This window comes from Acomys russatus, chromosome 21 (genome assembly GCF_903995435.1).
Source record: "Acomys russatus chromosome 21, mAcoRus1.1, whole genome shotgun sequence".
In the NCBI taxonomy this organism is placed as follows: Eukaryota; Metazoa; Chordata; class Mammalia; order Rodentia; family Muridae; genus Acomys; species Acomys russatus.
The window spans coordinates 24,599,301-24,617,801 of record NC_067157.1 but is presented as its reverse complement, the minus strand read 5'-3'; the positions used below and the strand labels follow the sequence as shown (position 1 = coordinate 24,617,801).

Below are 18,501 nucleotides of genomic sequence, written 5' to 3'. Positions count from 1 at the left end.
TAATACCTAACTGTACTAAGAGTCTCTAGGAAGCACATGATTCCACTTTGGTTTAATATGTAAGAGTTCTCTCTCCCTGATCTTGACAATGGGAGCAGCTCACCAGATGAGACCAGCCTGTGGGGATGAGAACTGGATAAGGGTCAAAGTGCAGGTAGCCATGAGACAAAGACCTGGGATGACCTATCCCAGAGTTCACTGCACCAGACAATTTTCCTGTCTACACAGCCGTTTTGGTTTCTCTATGTTGGAATGAGAACGTCTACATGCATCTGTAAGAAGTGAGCATATTTTTTATGGATTTTTGTTTGTTTTCAAGACAAGGTCTCACTATGTAGCTCTGGCTGTCCTGGAACTCACTATAATTGACCAGGCTGGCCTTGAACTCACAGGGGTCCATTTGCCTCTGCCTCCCCAGTGCTGGGATCGAAGGTGTGTGCCACTGTTCTTGGCTGGAGAGGTGTCTCAGCAGTTAAGAGCACAGGCTGCTCTTCTACAGGGCGCAGGTTCAATCCTCAGCATCCACCTTTGACAGCTCACAACTGTCTATAATTCCAGTCCCAGGGGATCTGACACCCTCATACAGACATACATGTAGACAGAAGACCAATAAAAATAAATTAACATAGGAAAGGAAGAAAGGAAGAAGGAAGGAAGGAAGGAAGGAAGGAAAAAGAGGGGGGAGGGAGGGAGAGTGAGAAAGGGAGAGGGAGAGAGAGAAGTGAGTCACAGTATCAGCTCTCAGCTCCTCCTCCCTGAAGAAAGAATTTAAAAGCACCTGTCTAGCTCTCAGCCTCCTCGCTGGTCCCTCTCCCAGCCTAGGATGCTTGCTTTTTCAAGTCATCTCACTATTAGTCTATCTGGGCCAGGAAGAAGGCTCAGTATGTAAGAGCACCAGTCACTGAGCCAAACAACTTGAACTCAATCCCAGGACCAATATGGTGGCCAGAGAGAAATGACCTGATTCCTGCAAGTTACCGTCTCCTCCCCCACATGTGCACTGTGACACACATGGGCTCACATACATACATACACACCGTAAATAAACGATACAGTACAAACTGTAACGTGTTATTATTTGTGTTTAGCAACTGAAGAGATGTAAAGGGCATTTCACGGACCTGTCCACAGGTATTTATTTACCAAAGTGACTCTCACATGTCAGTGCTGTGCTGGTAACCTGGAGGCTTAGGATTGCAACAGCGGGGACAGAGGCTGTCCATGGGAGCACAGTTAGTTATAGGAGGCGTGGCGATGGGTGCTCAAGTGTGCGCTATACACTGCATCCTTTATCAGTGTAGCTGGGACGACACTGCTGTCCAGACAGGGGTGGGTAAGAGAAGAGAGTGGGTGGGAGGGGCAGTTCTGCTTCTGGTGATAAGCAAGGAGGAAGTGGGAGGCAGCAAGTCCAGGGGAAGGCAGACCTCTGTGTACAGCATAGTCACTCAGGGGCTGTTTGCCAGCCCTCTCAGCCCTTGCAGGGGTGATAAGTAACTGCTTGTAAACCTCTTACAGTCCTCCCGCAACCCTCCCACAGTCCTCCCAGAACCTGCGGGAACACTCCACTTGGTTTACTGTCACCAAGGGACCCTCAATCCTGAAACATTATATTTTCAAAGAACATAAAAAAATGTTTACACCTTTTATTTTTCTGAGTGTGCGTGTGGGCAGGTGCATGCTTCAGCAGTGGTCATCCAGGTAAGAGAACCAATTGTGGGAGGTGCACATTCTCTCCTCCCGTCATGTGGCTCTCAGGGATGGAATTCAGGTCATCAGTTCCAGCAGCAAGCACCATTACGCCAGCGCTCCAAAGATTTAAAGATGGGCTTGAGGTATATAGTAGTGTGTATGTTTAGAATACTGGAGTCCCTGGGAGCAATCCTTAATAACACACACACACACACACACACACACACACACACACACACACACACACACACACAGGAACACACAGGAAAATCACAAAATGCAAATAAATGTCAAATGAGTGCAGAGGAGGGGGAGCCCTATTCGACACTAATTAAGAAATACCTGCACTTTAACACCAATGGAAAAGGCAACAAACAATACCATGAAGAATAAACTTATTTAATAATTCAGTTCATTTGATGAGTTTGGTTTATTTCTGTTGTTGATGTTTTGAGGTTATTTTTTCGTTTGTTTGTTTGTTTTGAGACTGTGTCTCATTATATTAGCCTTGTCTGCCCTGGAGATTGCTACGCAGACAGACTGTTTGAAATTTGTGGGGACCCGGCTGCCTCTGGCTCCTGAGTGCTGGGAGGAGGAAATGCCTAGCCTCTCATTTGATTTTTCAAAACTTGTTATCAACGGGCTAATAAATGTATAGATAATATACTTTGAGACTACAAATCTTTTGCAAAGACATGAGAAAAGGTTCCAAGAGCCATCCAAACTCACCAAACAACTGCTTCAAAACTACAACTCCATGGATGCTCCTGATAAGCAGGTGGCAAAGGTCAGGACATCCCAAAAGTTCGCCAGGACTTAAGCAGAGTATCCACCCAGTCCAAGCTCATGTTACACTGGAGACCATCCTGCCTCAATCTGCTTCAGTCTCCCTCAGACTTGGGTGATAGGAACCTAACCATGTGGCACCCTACCTGTTTAAGTATTTTCTTAAATATAACCTTGCTATAATTGAGAGGCACATTAACAAAGAGGGTTTGGTAAAAGAGTATTTACCACAGTCCTACAATGCTTATGAGACCACATGATAAAAAGAGCACACATGAAAACTGGCGACCATGTGCTAACTAGAAAAAAGGGGAAGGGGAGGAGAGGGAAACAGTTAGAAAGGAGTTTGGGGCCATCAGACACATACAGTGGTGCCAAGCACACAAGGAAAAATCTTGCCTTTGCTTGTCTCTGAACACAAGGTAAAGTATGTAATTTAGTTTAGAGAACAACTGTGATTGCATCAATTTGGCCTTGCCCTTGGCCTGACTTTGTGTTTCTCCAGAGATTGCTTAGACTTGTGTGGCCTGCCCTTAAGCACACTGCCCCAGAAAAATCCGCCTCTGTTGTCAGACACTGGTTCTTAAGTAAGGTCCATTGGGCAATTCCTCCTTATAATGATTCTAGTTTTATCAGGGAGCATTGGGAAAGATTTATGCTCTGGGAAGGGGGGGACTCCTTTTCCTTTTCTTTTTGCTTTCTTTAAAAAAAAATAGGGGGGATTGTTTTAGATTTTGCAAGGGGTTTTTGTTGTTTTTGCTTTTTAAAATGTTCACCATTTCTGGCTGAATGAGCTCTTCCCCTCCCCCCCAACATCCCCACTTAATTCCCCCTCTCATTTCTCTCTCCCTGTCTCCTCCCTTTCTTCCCCCTTCTCCCCTCCTTTCTCCCCATATCTTCTCCCTCCCTCCCTCCCTCCCTCCCTCCCTCCCTCTCTTTTCTGCCCCCATCTGTCTCTCCGCCTCTCTCCAACCTTCTCTTCCTCTCTTTTCCCTCCATCCCTTTCCCTCTCCTCATACCTCTCTCCCCCTCCCTTTCCCTCTACCCCACCTCTCTCCCTCTCCCCCTCTCTTTCCCTCCCCCACCTCTCTCCCCCTCCCCCATCTCTCTCCCTTTCCCTCCCCCACCTCTCTCCCCCTGCCCCATCTCTCTCCCTCTTCCCTCCCTTTCCCTCTCCCTCCCCCCCCCCCATTTCTAGGAACAAATCTATTTTTAAGATGTTTTACCTTCGTCTACCCCCAAAACTGCCACAATCACACAAAAACGTTCTTTGCCATGCTTTTCCTCTGACTGTTTTCCTGAAGAGGACAAAGCACACATCACAAATAAGTGTGTGTCTACAGGCTAAAAAGCTATGGCTTTGTCCAGTGTGGGTCTGCATGCTGGTTTAAGGGGCTCCCTTACATTTAAGGATAAGAAGTTGCCATGGAGCAAGTTGTTTGTCATGAACCAGGTTAGTGCTGAGATTTGGCAATCTCTTGATAGCCAGACTAGGAAAGCACTTTTAGAACTCTCTCCATAGGGCACCTGTCGAAAGAAGGAAAAATGAAGGGGGGGGGGGGGGCAGAAATCCAAGAGTGTTGACTTGAATTCTACATTACATACAAAATTCTGCTTAAAATGGAACAAAGCCTTATATATAAAACAAAATATTATTTAAAAAAAAACTTGAGGAAATAAAGCAAGAAAAAATATCGTTAGAATCTAGGACAGGGACAGAAACATCACACTTGACACCTGAAGCACAATTCACAAAAGCAGAAACTGATAAAATGAACCTAAACAAAATGTAAAACTTTGCTATACTAAAAGGAAAAACATTGAAAGAAAGAGAGAAAGAAAGAAACACAAGCCACTGGCTGCACCCAACTATTTATAAACCACACATCTCGCAAACAACTGTGCATAACATTTGCAACAAGACTCCAAAATTCAACAGTAAAAGGCAGGAGAGTCGATTTAAAAATGGGTAAAAACCATGAGAATAAATTTCACTGAAGATCTAGAAGATGTAGAAGTGGATACTCATTTGAGTGGCGAAAGCAACGCTGACACGATCAAATGCTAGTGACAATGCAAACAGGGTCACGCGTCCTTGGCTGACAGGAATGCCATGTGGTACAACTATTCATTCTGCAAAGACTGGCAGTTTCTTATAAAGTAATATGTTAACTGATTACTTAACACACAAATGAGTATTTAACCTAGAGAAATGAAAACCTGTGTTCACACAAAAATTTGCAACGCTGTTTATAGCAGCCAAAACCGGGCGGGGGGAGGGAGGTTGGAGTTCTTCAATGGAAGAATGACTAAAATGCTAACATCTGGGGATGGAGAGATGGCTCAGAGGTTAAGGGCACTGACTGCTCCTCCAGAGGTCCTGAGTTCAATTCCCAGCAACCACATGGTGGCTCACAACCATCTATAATGTGATCTGCAGATCCTTTTTCTGGCCTGCAGGTGTACATGTGGGCAGAGCACTGTATACATAATAATAAATAAAATCTTAAAAAAAAAAAAAAAAAGCAGTAGAGTCATTTAACAGAAAGGAACAAATGATTGAAAACCAATACATACAACTAGTTGCATAGATTATAAGTAAATTACAGAGAGGGGGCAAAAAACCCTAATTGCCAAAGATTCTAGTTTATGAATTCATCAGTCTTGAAAACCTGGAGTCTAAGAATCCATTAGTAGTTTTAAAAGTGTCAGGTAGAGCGAAGGGCATGCGAACGGTAACAATAGGGCAGCACACAGTGTCCTTTTATAATGACCAGTTCAAATTAACTAGGTTACTTGACAAACAAATCTATGGAACCGAATATAACTAAAGACACACACACGTGAGCACGTGCGCGCGTGCGCACACACACACACACTGTGTGTGTGTGCTTGTAATTCTGTAAACTGTGAACAGAGGTGGCGTCCCATATCCATGCCAGGTTCCTAGATGTGCAACATGTTAAGTGAGTGAAGAATACGGGGTTGCTCTAACATTACATGAATCTAAAAGGAAACAGACAAAGAGTTATATAGTTCGTACCCTAAATAGATTATTTTTCTAATGGCTTATCCCTTACATTCTTGACTTCTTTCTTCCTCTATGTTGTTAGTCTCTTTAGTCCTAGGAAGAGGAAATACTCTGCTACAATACTTCCATCTCTGCTTTCCCAAGCGCCTGATTTGTGGTTTAGTACTCTGACTGCTGCAGGTCCTTTGAAGCCAGACCATGTTTGAAACTGACTGGTGCTGAACGAAATGGGCAAAACATTTTCTGGGCGTGGTGGCGCACGCCTTTAATCCCAGCACTCAGGAGGCAGAGGCAGGTGGATTGCGGTGAGTTCGAGGCCAGCCTGGTCTACAAAAATGAAGTTATCTAGCTAAAACCACTCACACACACAAAGTCATCAGTCTATTGTCCATTTCCCATTAGGAGTCTAAAACACAGCTCAATTCCTGGATTAAATACACTGACAAAAAAATCTTTGGTTTCAGTTCCAAAGCTTCTATTTAGGAAACTGGAAATGTAGCTTTACAAGCACAGATTGAGGGTTGGGGATAGAGTGAGGCTAAATTCAGTTCTTGAGCACACCAATTTAGGAGCCCATAATGATTACTTGAAGCCTAGGCTCTCTCTGAGGCCACCAGCACTATCGATCATTCAATTATGACTAGTGACAGCAAACAGCTGCTTGAGCCTATGACAAGCCAATATCAGATAGTCTGTCATAAAGCACACGCCCATCAAAGACACTGAAGCCTTAAGGTACAGACTCTAAAAGACATCATCTTACCCGGTCTCACCTACAAAATTCATGCTTCTTAGCCACGGTTCCCCATACAGCCTTAAACGTGTCAGATTCTAAATCAGTGCCCAGTCAACTGGGCCAGCAGGTGCTAAGTAAGCTCTGAGGGTTAAAACTCCAGGGCAGCTGCACAGAATTCCAAGTAACCTGCAGGTCACCACAGGCCTGCTATACTCTCAGAGTGTCTGGAACCCCAGAGAAACAGTAAAGGTAGAAAAGCAGGTCATTCCTCAGACACTAACTTTACAAAGGACAAAGTGGAGGATATTTATAATCACACAGAACACAAAGTGCCAAGGACCTCTCCAGGTCAAAGACTCCATTTTGTGTGTTATTGTTTTAATGCACTGATACATTTTTTTGCAAAATAAATGCTTACCGTGCGAAATAACTCTGTTTCCGTTCCTTCTGTTCCTTCCTCTCCTCCTTAGTCTCCATAATACACAGCCAAAAGTGCAAAGGATTTGGAAACGTCCTTTTAAATCAGTGAGTCATAGTCCTGCCGTTAAAAAAAAAAAAAAAAAGAGAGAGAGAGAGAGAAGCAACTGTGAGTTGAGAAGTGTACCATGACTGATAATATGCAGAATAAAGCAGAGTTGAGTTACAGGGTCCAAAACAAATGAAGGATAAACTTTAACCAGGAAACAGTCACATGAGAACCAAAAGCACATGGGCTGGGAGTAGGCAAACCACAGCACTACCATTACAACGCTAATCCCCAGAGCACAGCAGGCATGGCAAACCAAACCAAAATCCTAACGGACAGTGATTTCCAAATAAAAACTTTCACTGACTAAAGACTGAAGGGTAGGGCCTCGGATGCTACACTTAAGAATTCATTTAAAAAAAAAAAAATTACACAACTTCCCTCTTTCCCAGTAATTCACTATAAATAGTTTCCACGGGTAAATATGAAGATGGCTCACTCAGGTGTTTTACAGAAATGTGCTTTGTTCAAAAGTAGAAAATAACCTTAGCATTTCCCTTTACTTTCAGTACCACGCCAGCAAGGACACCCCACTTGCACAAAGGGGGAAACGAAAGCGGAGAGAAAAGGCTTCTGAAAGCTAGCTGTGCCTTTCTGCGAGCTTGCTCAGCCTCCCTCAGCGCCACATGCTCAGCTATGCCTGCTGCAGTGGTTTAAACCAATAACAAGAGCTTGTTTCTAGAGCAATCTTCCCTAAACACCACTCCTCTGCTCAGAATTCTCCACGTTCAGTTTGCGCTGGTGCTTTCGCACTCGCCCAGGCTCACGTACAACCACCGATGAAAATTAACTTTAAAGAAAGACGAAGCGCATTTATAAAACAAAATGGCTTTATGTACTATTTCAATCCAATACAGCCTCATATACAATATACATTATAGGAAAGGCACTGTTTTACATAGCAGAGTTCAAGTTAAATGAGGCTTTAGGGTTTGCTCTAATGGGATCTTCCTGTCTTTTGTGAGGCAGGCACAGAATTGCAACGTTACGAGACATCTACTGCTTCAGAGTGACAAAGGTGCCTTCAAGAATAATAAATGCTCTTTAAAGACTAAAGCCAGCAACGTTAAAAAAAACAAACAAACCACTCATCCTAATGTAGCCCACCTGACACCCTCCTCTCACATAGGAAGGATGTGGGTACAAGTGTGGGCTTCCCAAGACAAGTATGGGGAAGTGGCTCAGCTTTATCCCAAGGAAAACAACAGAAGAGTTCCCTGTCACTGCAGCGCCAAGTGTACAGCACAGTAGTGTGGGACTGAAGTCAAGGGCCAGAAAGATCTCGTTTGTCGTGCTAAAGACCCATGCACCATCCCAGCTAGGCATCCCCCTCCGCCCCATGCTCCTCCCTCTTGGAGGCCACTGGGAGCCATCTCTCAGTGACCACACTAAAACCATGGACTGTATTTGCAGCGGCTACGCCATGAGCAATACTTCAATGGCTATTCATGAGAACACCAATCTTCTCATCCCTAGAGGAAGTCATGTGTATGTTTCTTCTGTGAGCCAGTGTGGGCAGAATCATGATCAGACGGTGACTGTAAAGATTCAAAAACAGTGGGGTTGTCAAGAAGAACTTAGGGTTAACGTTGGTTAAGAGACGAGGAGGGCTGGAAACTAGGTCACAGTACTTGGTATAGAATGGGGAGTGAATTCGAGGAACACTTAGGAGGGAGGCTAATTGAGAACTGGCAGTCTATTCCATATAGATAGCCCAGGAGAAGGAATGGAGGCCTTCCATGTTCCTGCTTTAGGGACCAGGTGGATGGTGATAGCATAGCTACTAACGTACAGGCAGAGGCCACATTGTGTGTGTGTAGAGGGGGGGATGGTATATAAACCGATTGAGATTAATTTTGGGTATGCATAGCTTCTCAGAGCCTGTCAGTGGTCAACTGGAGACATTCTTTAGTCTTTTGGTTAGCTTGGTTATAATGAAAGCACAGGAGGATAGGAAAAGCTAGATGAAAAAAATGCAGCATATGGTTGTCATTAGGGGAAAAAGAAAGAAAAAGGAAAGAAGAAAAAAAAAAACCCATTATGAGATCACCCTGGAAGCTCGGCATACGCTGTGCCACAAAATAAAATAACGAAAATACAAAATTAAGCCAGTGGAGAAAACAAACATGAGCAAATAGCCAATGTGTGGTAGCAACCTTGAGCTGTCAAGAAGTAACCTCCCAGGACCTAGCACATAAAAGGCTTATTTTGATGAAGGTAACTTAATAACGCACACAGGGTAGTTAGGACTGCAATAAGTACAGAGAGAGAGATGAGGGACTCCAAAACAGTGGAATACCTAATCAGAGGAATAGGAGTGGGAAAGAGAAATCAATCTTGTGGTTGTCTGCCATGTCCTTTACGTTGGCCTATTATTTTCTGCATTAATCTTTAGAACCACTTGACTCAGAAATCCTCACTGTCTTTGGGGTGGGGCAGCTGAGGTGTCAATCAATTTCCCTTATTCAACGACACTGAGCAGGGATTCAGATCCAATGTCGCACATTCTGCTGTCTTTTAATAAGCTGTGGAGTCAAAAGTGACCGTAGATAAAGCAGAAAGTGCCGCACAGGATCTACAACGGCCAGTGTTTTAGGCAAAGGCTACGCAAGCAAGACCAATGCAGCTGGCCTCACCAACTGAGTCCAAAGAGCAGCGGGCATGGACGCCAAACGGTAGTGAGCTGAGGCGATTCGTGTTCATGCAAAAATCTGTGTGGTAAATAAGAAAAAGGAAAGATGGGAACTGCACTTCCGGCTCTGGATAGCTCTATCCCACGCTATGGTGTGAACTCAGGGCTCTTTCTCAGTTCTACCCTTTTCTTCATCCCTTTCCCAGCACTGAGGTTACCTTGTTTCTTCCGTCTCCTGAGCAGGTCTAGCACAAGCCTTTCTTGTGTGCCCTTTTCTCTCCACCTCAGGAATGTGCTTCACATGCTATCTGTTACCTGAGAACTCTGCGCCACATGCTGTGTGACAAGTCTCCTCACCTAGTTTCCAAGGGTCCAAACCATAAGCTGCCTTCAGGCCAAACACAACCTTGGTTGATACTTTCTTTGACTTCCCCTAAGTATATGGTATTATAATTGGTAGAAAATTCAGATAAAACTTATTTAAGTGATGGGGTGGGGGTGGGGGGGAGTGGGCATGGGGGGGGTGTTGGGGGTTGGTGCACGCCTTTAATCCCAGAATTTAGGAGGTAGAGGCAGGTGGATTACTGTGAGTTTGAGGCCAGCCTGGTCTACAAAGCAAGTCCAGGACAGCCAGGGCTATACAGAGAAAGCCTGTCTCCGAAACAAAAACAAAAACAAAAACAAAAAACAAAAGAAAAGAAACAAAAAACCTATTTAAGCAAGAGGTCAAATTAATCCAGATTGGTGATAAGAGTTCAACACAGGTTAAACTTTAAATGTGATATATATATATATATATATATATATATATATATATATATATATATGTGTGTGTGTGTGTGTGTGTGTGTGTGTGTGTGTGTGTGTGTGTGTATGTGTGTGTGTGTATTCTTTATCAATTTATACAATACTATATATAATTAATATATAATATATTCATAATAAAATGTTATATACTATATAATATATTCTTTATTTTATATATATATATTAAAGTTTTTGAGTTTTTTGGTTTTTCGAGATAGGGTTTCTCTGTGTAGCCTTGGCTGTCCTAGACTCACTTAGTAGACCAGACTGGCCTCGAACTCACAGCAATCTGCCTGCCTCTGCCTCGTGAGTGCTGGGATTAAAGGCCTACGCCTGGCTATATTAAATAATTTTGATGGATGATGTACTCTCCTTCCAGCTTCCTTCATTGTCTTGCACTGACTCAAGTCCTAGGTTCTCCGTCCTGCCTTGGGCCATGTGGCTTATTTAAGTTCTCTGCCATATGGCACGAATATGTAATGATCTCTGTTGATTATATTTCTTCTCATGAATAAAAATGAAGCCATGACAACCTAATTGGAAAATTTTTTTATAATGAAAGCTGAGCCAGAAGCTAGTATTTGATTCCAGAAGAAAAAATATTGATAAAAATAAGCAAAAGAGGGAATGAATGAAGGACCCTGAAATTGACATCCGCTGCCATTGTTCCGTTTAGACCTAATCAAGCCCAAGCCCCACCCATGTTCTATTAGATATGTTAAAATATGCTAATTTTGTTTGTTTTCTGTCTGTGGATTTCAAGTCCATTCTTTAAACAAGGCAGATAGACTCACTTCATCTGGAAACACAGCAGCAGATAAAACAGGAAGAGGTCTGCAGCGGACTCTGGCAGCGGACGCCACTCAGGCAGCCTTCTCGCTTCGGTGAGGAACCGAGGCTCTTAACTCGGTCTCTAATGGGAACTGCATTTTCCAGGGTAAGTGGTCATAATGGGCTTCTTAAAAGCCCTCCGTTCCTTTAATGCTGACCTGTCCTCACATCAATGCACTCTCGACAAGAGTCCCCCGCGTTTGTGCTCTACTGAAGACCTGAAAGTGTTTTCCGAGGGAGCAGAATATAAATCTTTCATCTAAATGTTTCTTTTTTTTTTTTTTTTTTTGCAAATTTTAAACCAGAATGGCCAACAGCAACCTAAATTCAGTTCACATTTCAAAAACACAGAAAACCTTCCTTTTATTAAAGACATGTTTGTTGATGTTGTTGTTTTGTTTTGTTTTGTTTTTATTAGTAAAGAGTCCTCTATGCGGGAATGTAGTACCACTAACAGAATTCAAGAACAGAACTAGGAGAGACCCCCTTACGTCAAGCCAGTGTGGACTACACAGTACTGCAAGGCATCTGGACCCACATCTGGCACACTGTAGGTCCTTGAGCAGGCATGCCTAACTAGCCAGAGCCAATCTACAAAGCCCATCCACTGTTTCCCCAACAACATGTTTCCTAATACACAAATGATATAATGGCAGGAACATGTGCTGAGGGCTTTGTTACCCTGAATCTGGACACTTCAGAACAGACAAAAATGTACCTTTTATGCACATGCTTCCTTCCAGAAAATTACACAAAGCAAAGCATGACAGGTGTTCTAGTCTCTCTCATAGCCGTATTTAAACAATGGAAGGATATTCAAAATTCACTTTTAACCCAGGTGAGAAATTTGAATGTTTTTCTTAACAATAACAACAATAACAAAAAAAAAAATATAGAAAGAAAGACAAAGAAACAAATACAATGTGTGCCACAAACCTGCAAGAAAGCCAAGAGGCAATGCCCCAAAAAACAAATGTGTAATCCCATAAAACAAAAAACAAAAAACCCCAGAATCCACAAAGCAGAGATGTAAGGGCCAGAAAGAGGCAAAGGTTATGCTTGAAGCAAATTAATAAACAAGGGAAGGTTAAGCATCACCCAGGGTTCTTGTCCCTGGGGAAATGCTCGAATGGCAAAGTAAGCGGCGGACTCAATTCTAGCTCAGTTTCTCTTCCCTGGAACCTGAACTAAACAAGTGAGTTTCGGTGTGCTCTTCCTGAATAGTGAGGAAACGCCACCCAAACCACCATACAGTATAAATGAAGATCCATCTCTAATCTGGACTACCTACTTTACACGTAACTAAGACGGGGATGCTCATATGAGAGCTCACCCAGACACAAGCCAGCGATCAGGAGTGATCAACTATACAAGGAATGCTGTAAACCTCTAAATGGAAAAGGGTTTAATTCCAAGGTATGTTAAAGAGGATTCAGTACAGTGTGCACTAGAGGACACTGGGAAGATCTCAAGGATATTGTAAGAGATGCTTCCGAGCAGGAACCAGGGACCCCCCTGAGACTCAGCACATCCCCACCTCCTCAGCAGAACCAGAGTGGATTCCTGATGAAACAGCTACTGCCCACTGCAGGGACCAAATGCCCTGTGGCAGATGTGCAGATGGATGGCAGCCTTCAGCAGCCTGGAAGCTCAGGAGGGCTAGAGGTAGTGGCTCATCAACCATTAAAGATGAAAACAAAAACAAAACAAAACAAAAAAGTCCGCATGCTCTGGTGTTGGCAGATGCAAAGCTGTGCAGGGCACACAGGGAGCCAATGGCTGCCTGGAAGAGGAAGCGCATCGGGGACAGTCATAGGTGGTCATCGGAGGAGTCTGCGGGTGAATGCGGAAGAGGTTGGGTGGAATGAGGAAGCAGAAGTGGATGTGGGGAAGCAAGTGGCACTTGGAGAATCCTGAGCGGGTCTGGTACGGCCTGGAATACAATGAAAGGAGGAGATGATATTTAAGGGATACTGACCTAATTTTCCTCTTTGATTTATGAAAACCCTATCCGGGGGATTTGGAGAGGTGATGTAAGCACCGAAAAGACATTTGATCAGTTTCTCTCCTGATGGACAAGATGGAGACATGCAACCCAGACGTGTGGATGGATGTTCCATGATTAGGTGCCTAAGAAAAATGCTAATGGTATCACTATCCCTGACCTCACAGAACAAACAAACAAGCAAAACAACAAAAACAAAAACAAAAAACAGACACATAAATCAATGGAATAGAACTGAATATTCAGATGAAAATCCAAAAACCTATGGATATCTGATTTTTTATAAAGCCGCCAGAAATACACACTGGAAAAAAGACAGCATCTTCAACAAATGGTGCTGGTCAAAACGGGATGGCTGCACACTGAAGAACGTTAATAGATCCATACTTATTTACCCTGCACAAAACAACTCCAAACTCAACTAAAGGCCAGAGACACTGGATCTGGTGGAACAGAAAGTGGGGAATTGTCTTGTGAGCCAGTTGTCACAGGAAAAGACATATTGAAGGGAACACCAACAGCATAGGCACTGAGGAAGAATTAATAAATGGAACCTCATGATATACACATATATAAACAGAGATCCTTTTCACATAGATAGATATATGAAAGCATAATACAACTGCATCTCCATAAATTATATACATATATGAAAAGTATCTAATTGAAATGTCTCAATAACAGGGTAGAGAGAGCCCAAACTGGACATCTCTCATCATGAAATGAAGCTTCCAGTACTGGGAAAAGGTTACATCTAAAAGAGTTCTTGTCCAAAGGGGCCCCTTGAGAACCTCAAAACAACCCAGGTGGCTCTCTACAGACTGACAGCAAGACCCTACTGCTGAACGCAACAACCAGACAACTCGCTGAACATGAAGAAGTCAACACTGGTGTTTACATGGACCCCTCCCTCTTACTAGTATTCATGGCACTAGACAGTACTCAGCACACTACCAAAGGAGAAAGGCAAACACCAACCCAGCAACAAATCCTTTGATCTAAAAAAAGGTCACAAGATATGTGAGATAGGCTAGTGCAATAGTGGCACAGAGATTGTGGAAGTAGCCAAACAGAATTTAATTTGAGTTAAGACTCGCTCTACGAGATGGAACCCATACCCAACACTGCTTGGGTGGCCAACAACCCGAGACTGCATAAACCATGGTCCTAGGTAAAAACGAAATACTATTGTTCTGCTAAAGCAGCATATAAATAACCCCTAAGGACATTCTGCTGTACTCACAGATCTGTGCCATGATCAACCATCATCAGAGAAGCTTCCTGTAGCAGCGGATGGGAACAAACACAGAGACCCATGGCCAGACAAGAAGCAGAGTGAGAGACCTTGGGACACTCAGCCTTAAAGGGGATGTCCTCATCAAACCCTTCCCCTTAGGGCTCAGGGAACCCTATGCAAGAGGAGGCAGAAGCAGAGAAAGAGCCAGAAGTGATAGAGGACAGCAAAAGGAATCAGGCTCTTCTAAATACAGCAGGGCTGGACCACATACAGACTCACAGAGACTGCAGCAGTATGCAAAGGACCTCCATGGATCTGCACCATATGGGGTCCTAGAGCCAAAAGGAGAAGTGGACACTTGCCCCATCCCTAACCCAGAAGCTGTGTCCAGTTGATAACCACTTTCACATGAAAAAGTGTTTGTTCTCCAAGGGAGCCTCATGGGAAAACAAACTACTCTTAAGGGTAGGTCCCCTGCCCCGCAGTAGGTGGCTAACGAATGGAATGCACTCAACAGTGTCTCTGTTATTTGTTTCATAACATTAAATCATAGTCGGTTTTGGTTGGTTGGTTTTGGATTTTTTTTTATAGGATCCCTGAGTATGCAAATGCATGTGTCTTTGCATCAGTTGGCATTTCTGGCGCTTTTTCCTTCGGTTCTTTTTCTTGTTCAATTATTTTGCCATATTACAATGTGTTCAGTTTTGACTTATTTTATTATTCCTTATATGCACAAGCAAGTAAGCGCAGAACCTCCCAACAAGCAGGTATCTGTAGAAGACATAATCACAGTGTGAAATTGAACCTCCACTGTGAAGTACTCTGACATTTTTTTCAGGGGAGGGGGGGAAGGAGATGCAAATTTAACTATTAATTTCTAAGAATCTGGGTCAAGAAACAAGCCTTTGGTGAATGCCTTTCCTTTTAAAGGATTACTCCATACAAAGTTGCTCCATACGAAGGGCTCTGCAGAATCCTGTGTAAAGTTCTCTGTGGCAGACTGGATTGCTCTGTTATGTACTTCTTCCTGTCCCCTGACACCCCCGTAACATGTTATGCAGTGCTTACTGTTTACACTAGTATGGGGGTATTCTTTTCTGTTGCTGTTGATAAGATATTCTGACACAAGACACTTAAGGGAGAAGGGGCCTGGCTCACAGTTCTAGGTTATACAGTCCACTTCCTGGAAGTCACAGTGGCAGGAGGCAGATGGCCACATTGTGTCCACAGTGATGGAGCAAAGCGCACAGGATGGAGGTGCTCCCCCCGTTTCACTCAATCCAGGGCCCCAACCCTTACAATGGTCCTGCCCACACCATGGGTGTGTCTTCCCAATTCAGGCCAACTGTGGTGGTTTGAATAGGTTTGTTCCCCCCATGGACTGTGTTTGAATGTTTGGTCCACTGGGAATGCATTACTAGGAGGAGGTGTGGCCTTATTGAAGGGGCTGTGTCACTGTGGCGGTGGGCTTTGAGGCCATCTCGGCTTAAGCTCCATCTGTGAGCACTAACAATGATGTTACTTATTCTGACACAGAGCACTAAGTCTGGCAGGTCGCTGCTTTCGACCTGATGAACCAGCTTTTGGGTGGCCGCTGCCCTTTCTTCAGCTTGAGGGCAAAGATAAAGGACATGTGGAAGAGACCTGGCCCTCAGCCCTGCCAAGCTCAGCAGAGAGCAGCCAAACCGCAGTCAACCTGCAGGCTGGTCAGCGTGACATAAATACTTGTGAGTCCAAAGCCACTGAGGTTTTGGAGGCTGTTGCAAAGGGTTTTCAGAACCCAAAGCCCAATGTGCCTTCAGGAACATCCTGACCCACATATGGAGTTTCATAAGACCCAAAATCACAACAAATATAGCTGTGTTTATATGGATTTCTAGCCAGTCCTGGGATAAAAGAGTCCACAAAGAGAAGTAGCCAAATGATACAAATGACAAAAGCAGCCAAGGCCATTCTTTCAGCAACGCCCAATTTGCATAGATCTAGAAAATTCCGGGCGTGGTGGCTCACGCCTGTAAACCCAGCACTTGGGAAGCAGAGGCAGGTGGATCACTGTGAGTTCAAGGCCAGTCTGGTCTACAAAGTGAGTCAAGGACAGCTAAGGCTACACAGAGAAACCCTGTCTCAAAAAACAAAAAAAGAAAAAAGAAAATTCACTGCAAGGACATCAGCTGACAACTTGTGCAGTCTTCGGATATCCATCCCAAGACTTTATATTCCTTGATGTTATGGGTTGAAGAGGATCATCCCCAAAACCACAGACAGAATTCCCAATCTTCAGTCCCTCGTACTGGGCCTTTATTTGGAAAGTGGGTCACAAAGGTGCAGTTAGTTAAGATTAGGTCACAGACACAATGCTTTCCTTATAAGTGACCATACATTAGTAACACACATAGAGGGAATGCTAGGTAAAGGCAGAGGCAGAGCTTAGAGTGGTGTGGCTATAAACCAAGGAATGGCAAGGGCCTCCAGCAAGTGACCAGAAGAAGAAGAGGCGAGGAGCAATTCCTTTAAGGCTGTTGGGTATTGAGGGGAATGTATCCCTGCTGATAAGTAGACTGGGGGGAACGCCTGCCTTCAGAAATATCAGAAAATACATTTCTATGAGTTTTAGATATTTTATGTACTGAGTGTTTTGCCTGCACGTGTGCATGTGCACCACATATGTGCCCTGTGTCCTCAGAGGCCAAAAGAGGGTGTCGGATCTCCTAGAATTGGAGTTACAGTTTTGTGCCTCCATATGAATGGTGAGACTTGAACCTGGGTCCTCTGTAAGAGCGACAAGTGTTCTTAACCACTGAGTCATCTCTCTAGGCCCCGTTTCTGTTGTTTCAAACCACCCTGTCTATGTATGATACATGGTCATGACAAACGTAACATGAAAATGTACTTATTTTAAACTACTTGTCTATGTTACCAGTGTTTCAAAGGCGTGCTGTTGCAAAAACTTTACTGTCTCTTATCATTTAAAGGAAATATGAGACCGTCATGTTGAATAACATACTATGTTAAATAACTGTAGGCATTCATCTATCCAACACCAGTAACTCAGATATAACTGCATAAGAACTGACCTGATTACCCAGAAAATACTGATATAAAAGAGTTTAATGTAGTCTTAGAATATAGGACTGAGAATTATGCTACACACATCATACTTTCGCAAACTACAATGGACAAAAATTGTCCTGCTGGATTTCTCAGTGCACTCATGCATGACCTGTGTCATTTTCTACTTCACTCTCCTACACTCTTTTCAATCAGTCCGCGGAGCCTGAAAAGACATGGAATGTGTCGATGCTGTGCAGTACGAGACAGGTTTTCAAACTGGGGTGGTATGAATGATAATGGCCCCCCAAAAGTTCATACGTTTGAATGCTTGGCCCCCACTTGATGGAAGGATATGTTTGGGAAGGACTGGGGGGTGGGGCCTCCTCACGGGAGGACATGTGTCACTAGAGGAGGGCTTTAAGGTTTCAGAAAACAAATGCAATTCCCAGTTAGCTCTCTCTGCCTCAGCCTGTGGATTGGGGTGTAAGAGCTCAGCTACTGCTCTCTCACCACACCCTGCCTGCGGCCATGCTCCCCACCATGATGACAATGAACTCTAACCCTCTGGAACAATAAGCCCCAATAAACTCTTTCTTTTTTAAGTTGTCTTAGTCACGGTGTCTCTTCACAGCAGTGGAAAACTAAGACACACAGGAATTGCATCACAATCTCTGAGACTGGGCACAATTTTAAAAATTTACCTATATGTGAGTGGGGGCAGGTATGACCACAAGAGGCGGGCACCTGAGGAGGCCTCAGGAGAGTGCTGGATCACCCGGAACTGGAGTTACAAGTGGTTGTGAGCAGCCTGACATGGCTGTGAGGGACCCAGCCCAGGTCCTCTGCAAGAGCAGCAAGCACTCTTAACCGCTGAGCCATCTCTCCAGCCCAAATCGATTCTGACTTATTGTTAAATAACAGAAACCGAGCTGAGGTAATAGGACAGTAACTCCCGTCACTATTCAGATCTCTACTTTAAAAAAATCATATCCCACATCCATGGAAGCAGCTGAGCTTAAAATCCTATTTTCAACAAACAACAGCCCAAGTGTGGATACTAGCATACACCTTATACGATATATAAAATAGAAGTCATAAAAATGATACAGACATTTCTACATTTCTCTTCTCACAGCGGATAGGGTGTGTGAGTCCCGTGACAGAACCACT

At 43.8% G+C, this 18,501-nt stretch overlaps 1 protein-coding gene across 4 annotated transcripts in view; it reads right to left on the bottom strand.

Moving 5' to 3' along the window:
* Ncoa7 (nuclear receptor coactivator 7) overlaps positions 1-18,501 on the bottom strand; it is a 127,265-nt gene that overhangs the window by 98,616 nt on the left and 10,148 nt on the right. For all 4 annotated transcript variants that reach the window (XM_051164604.1, XM_051164606.1, XM_051164605.1 and 1 more), the window contains exon 2: positions 6,661-6,780. In XM_051164604.1, coding sequence (XP_051020561.1) covers positions 6,661-6,719 — 59 coding nt within the window. In that variant the 5' untranslated portion in view covers positions 6,720-6,780. The remainder of the gene's footprint in view (positions 1-6,660; positions 6,781-18,501) is intronic.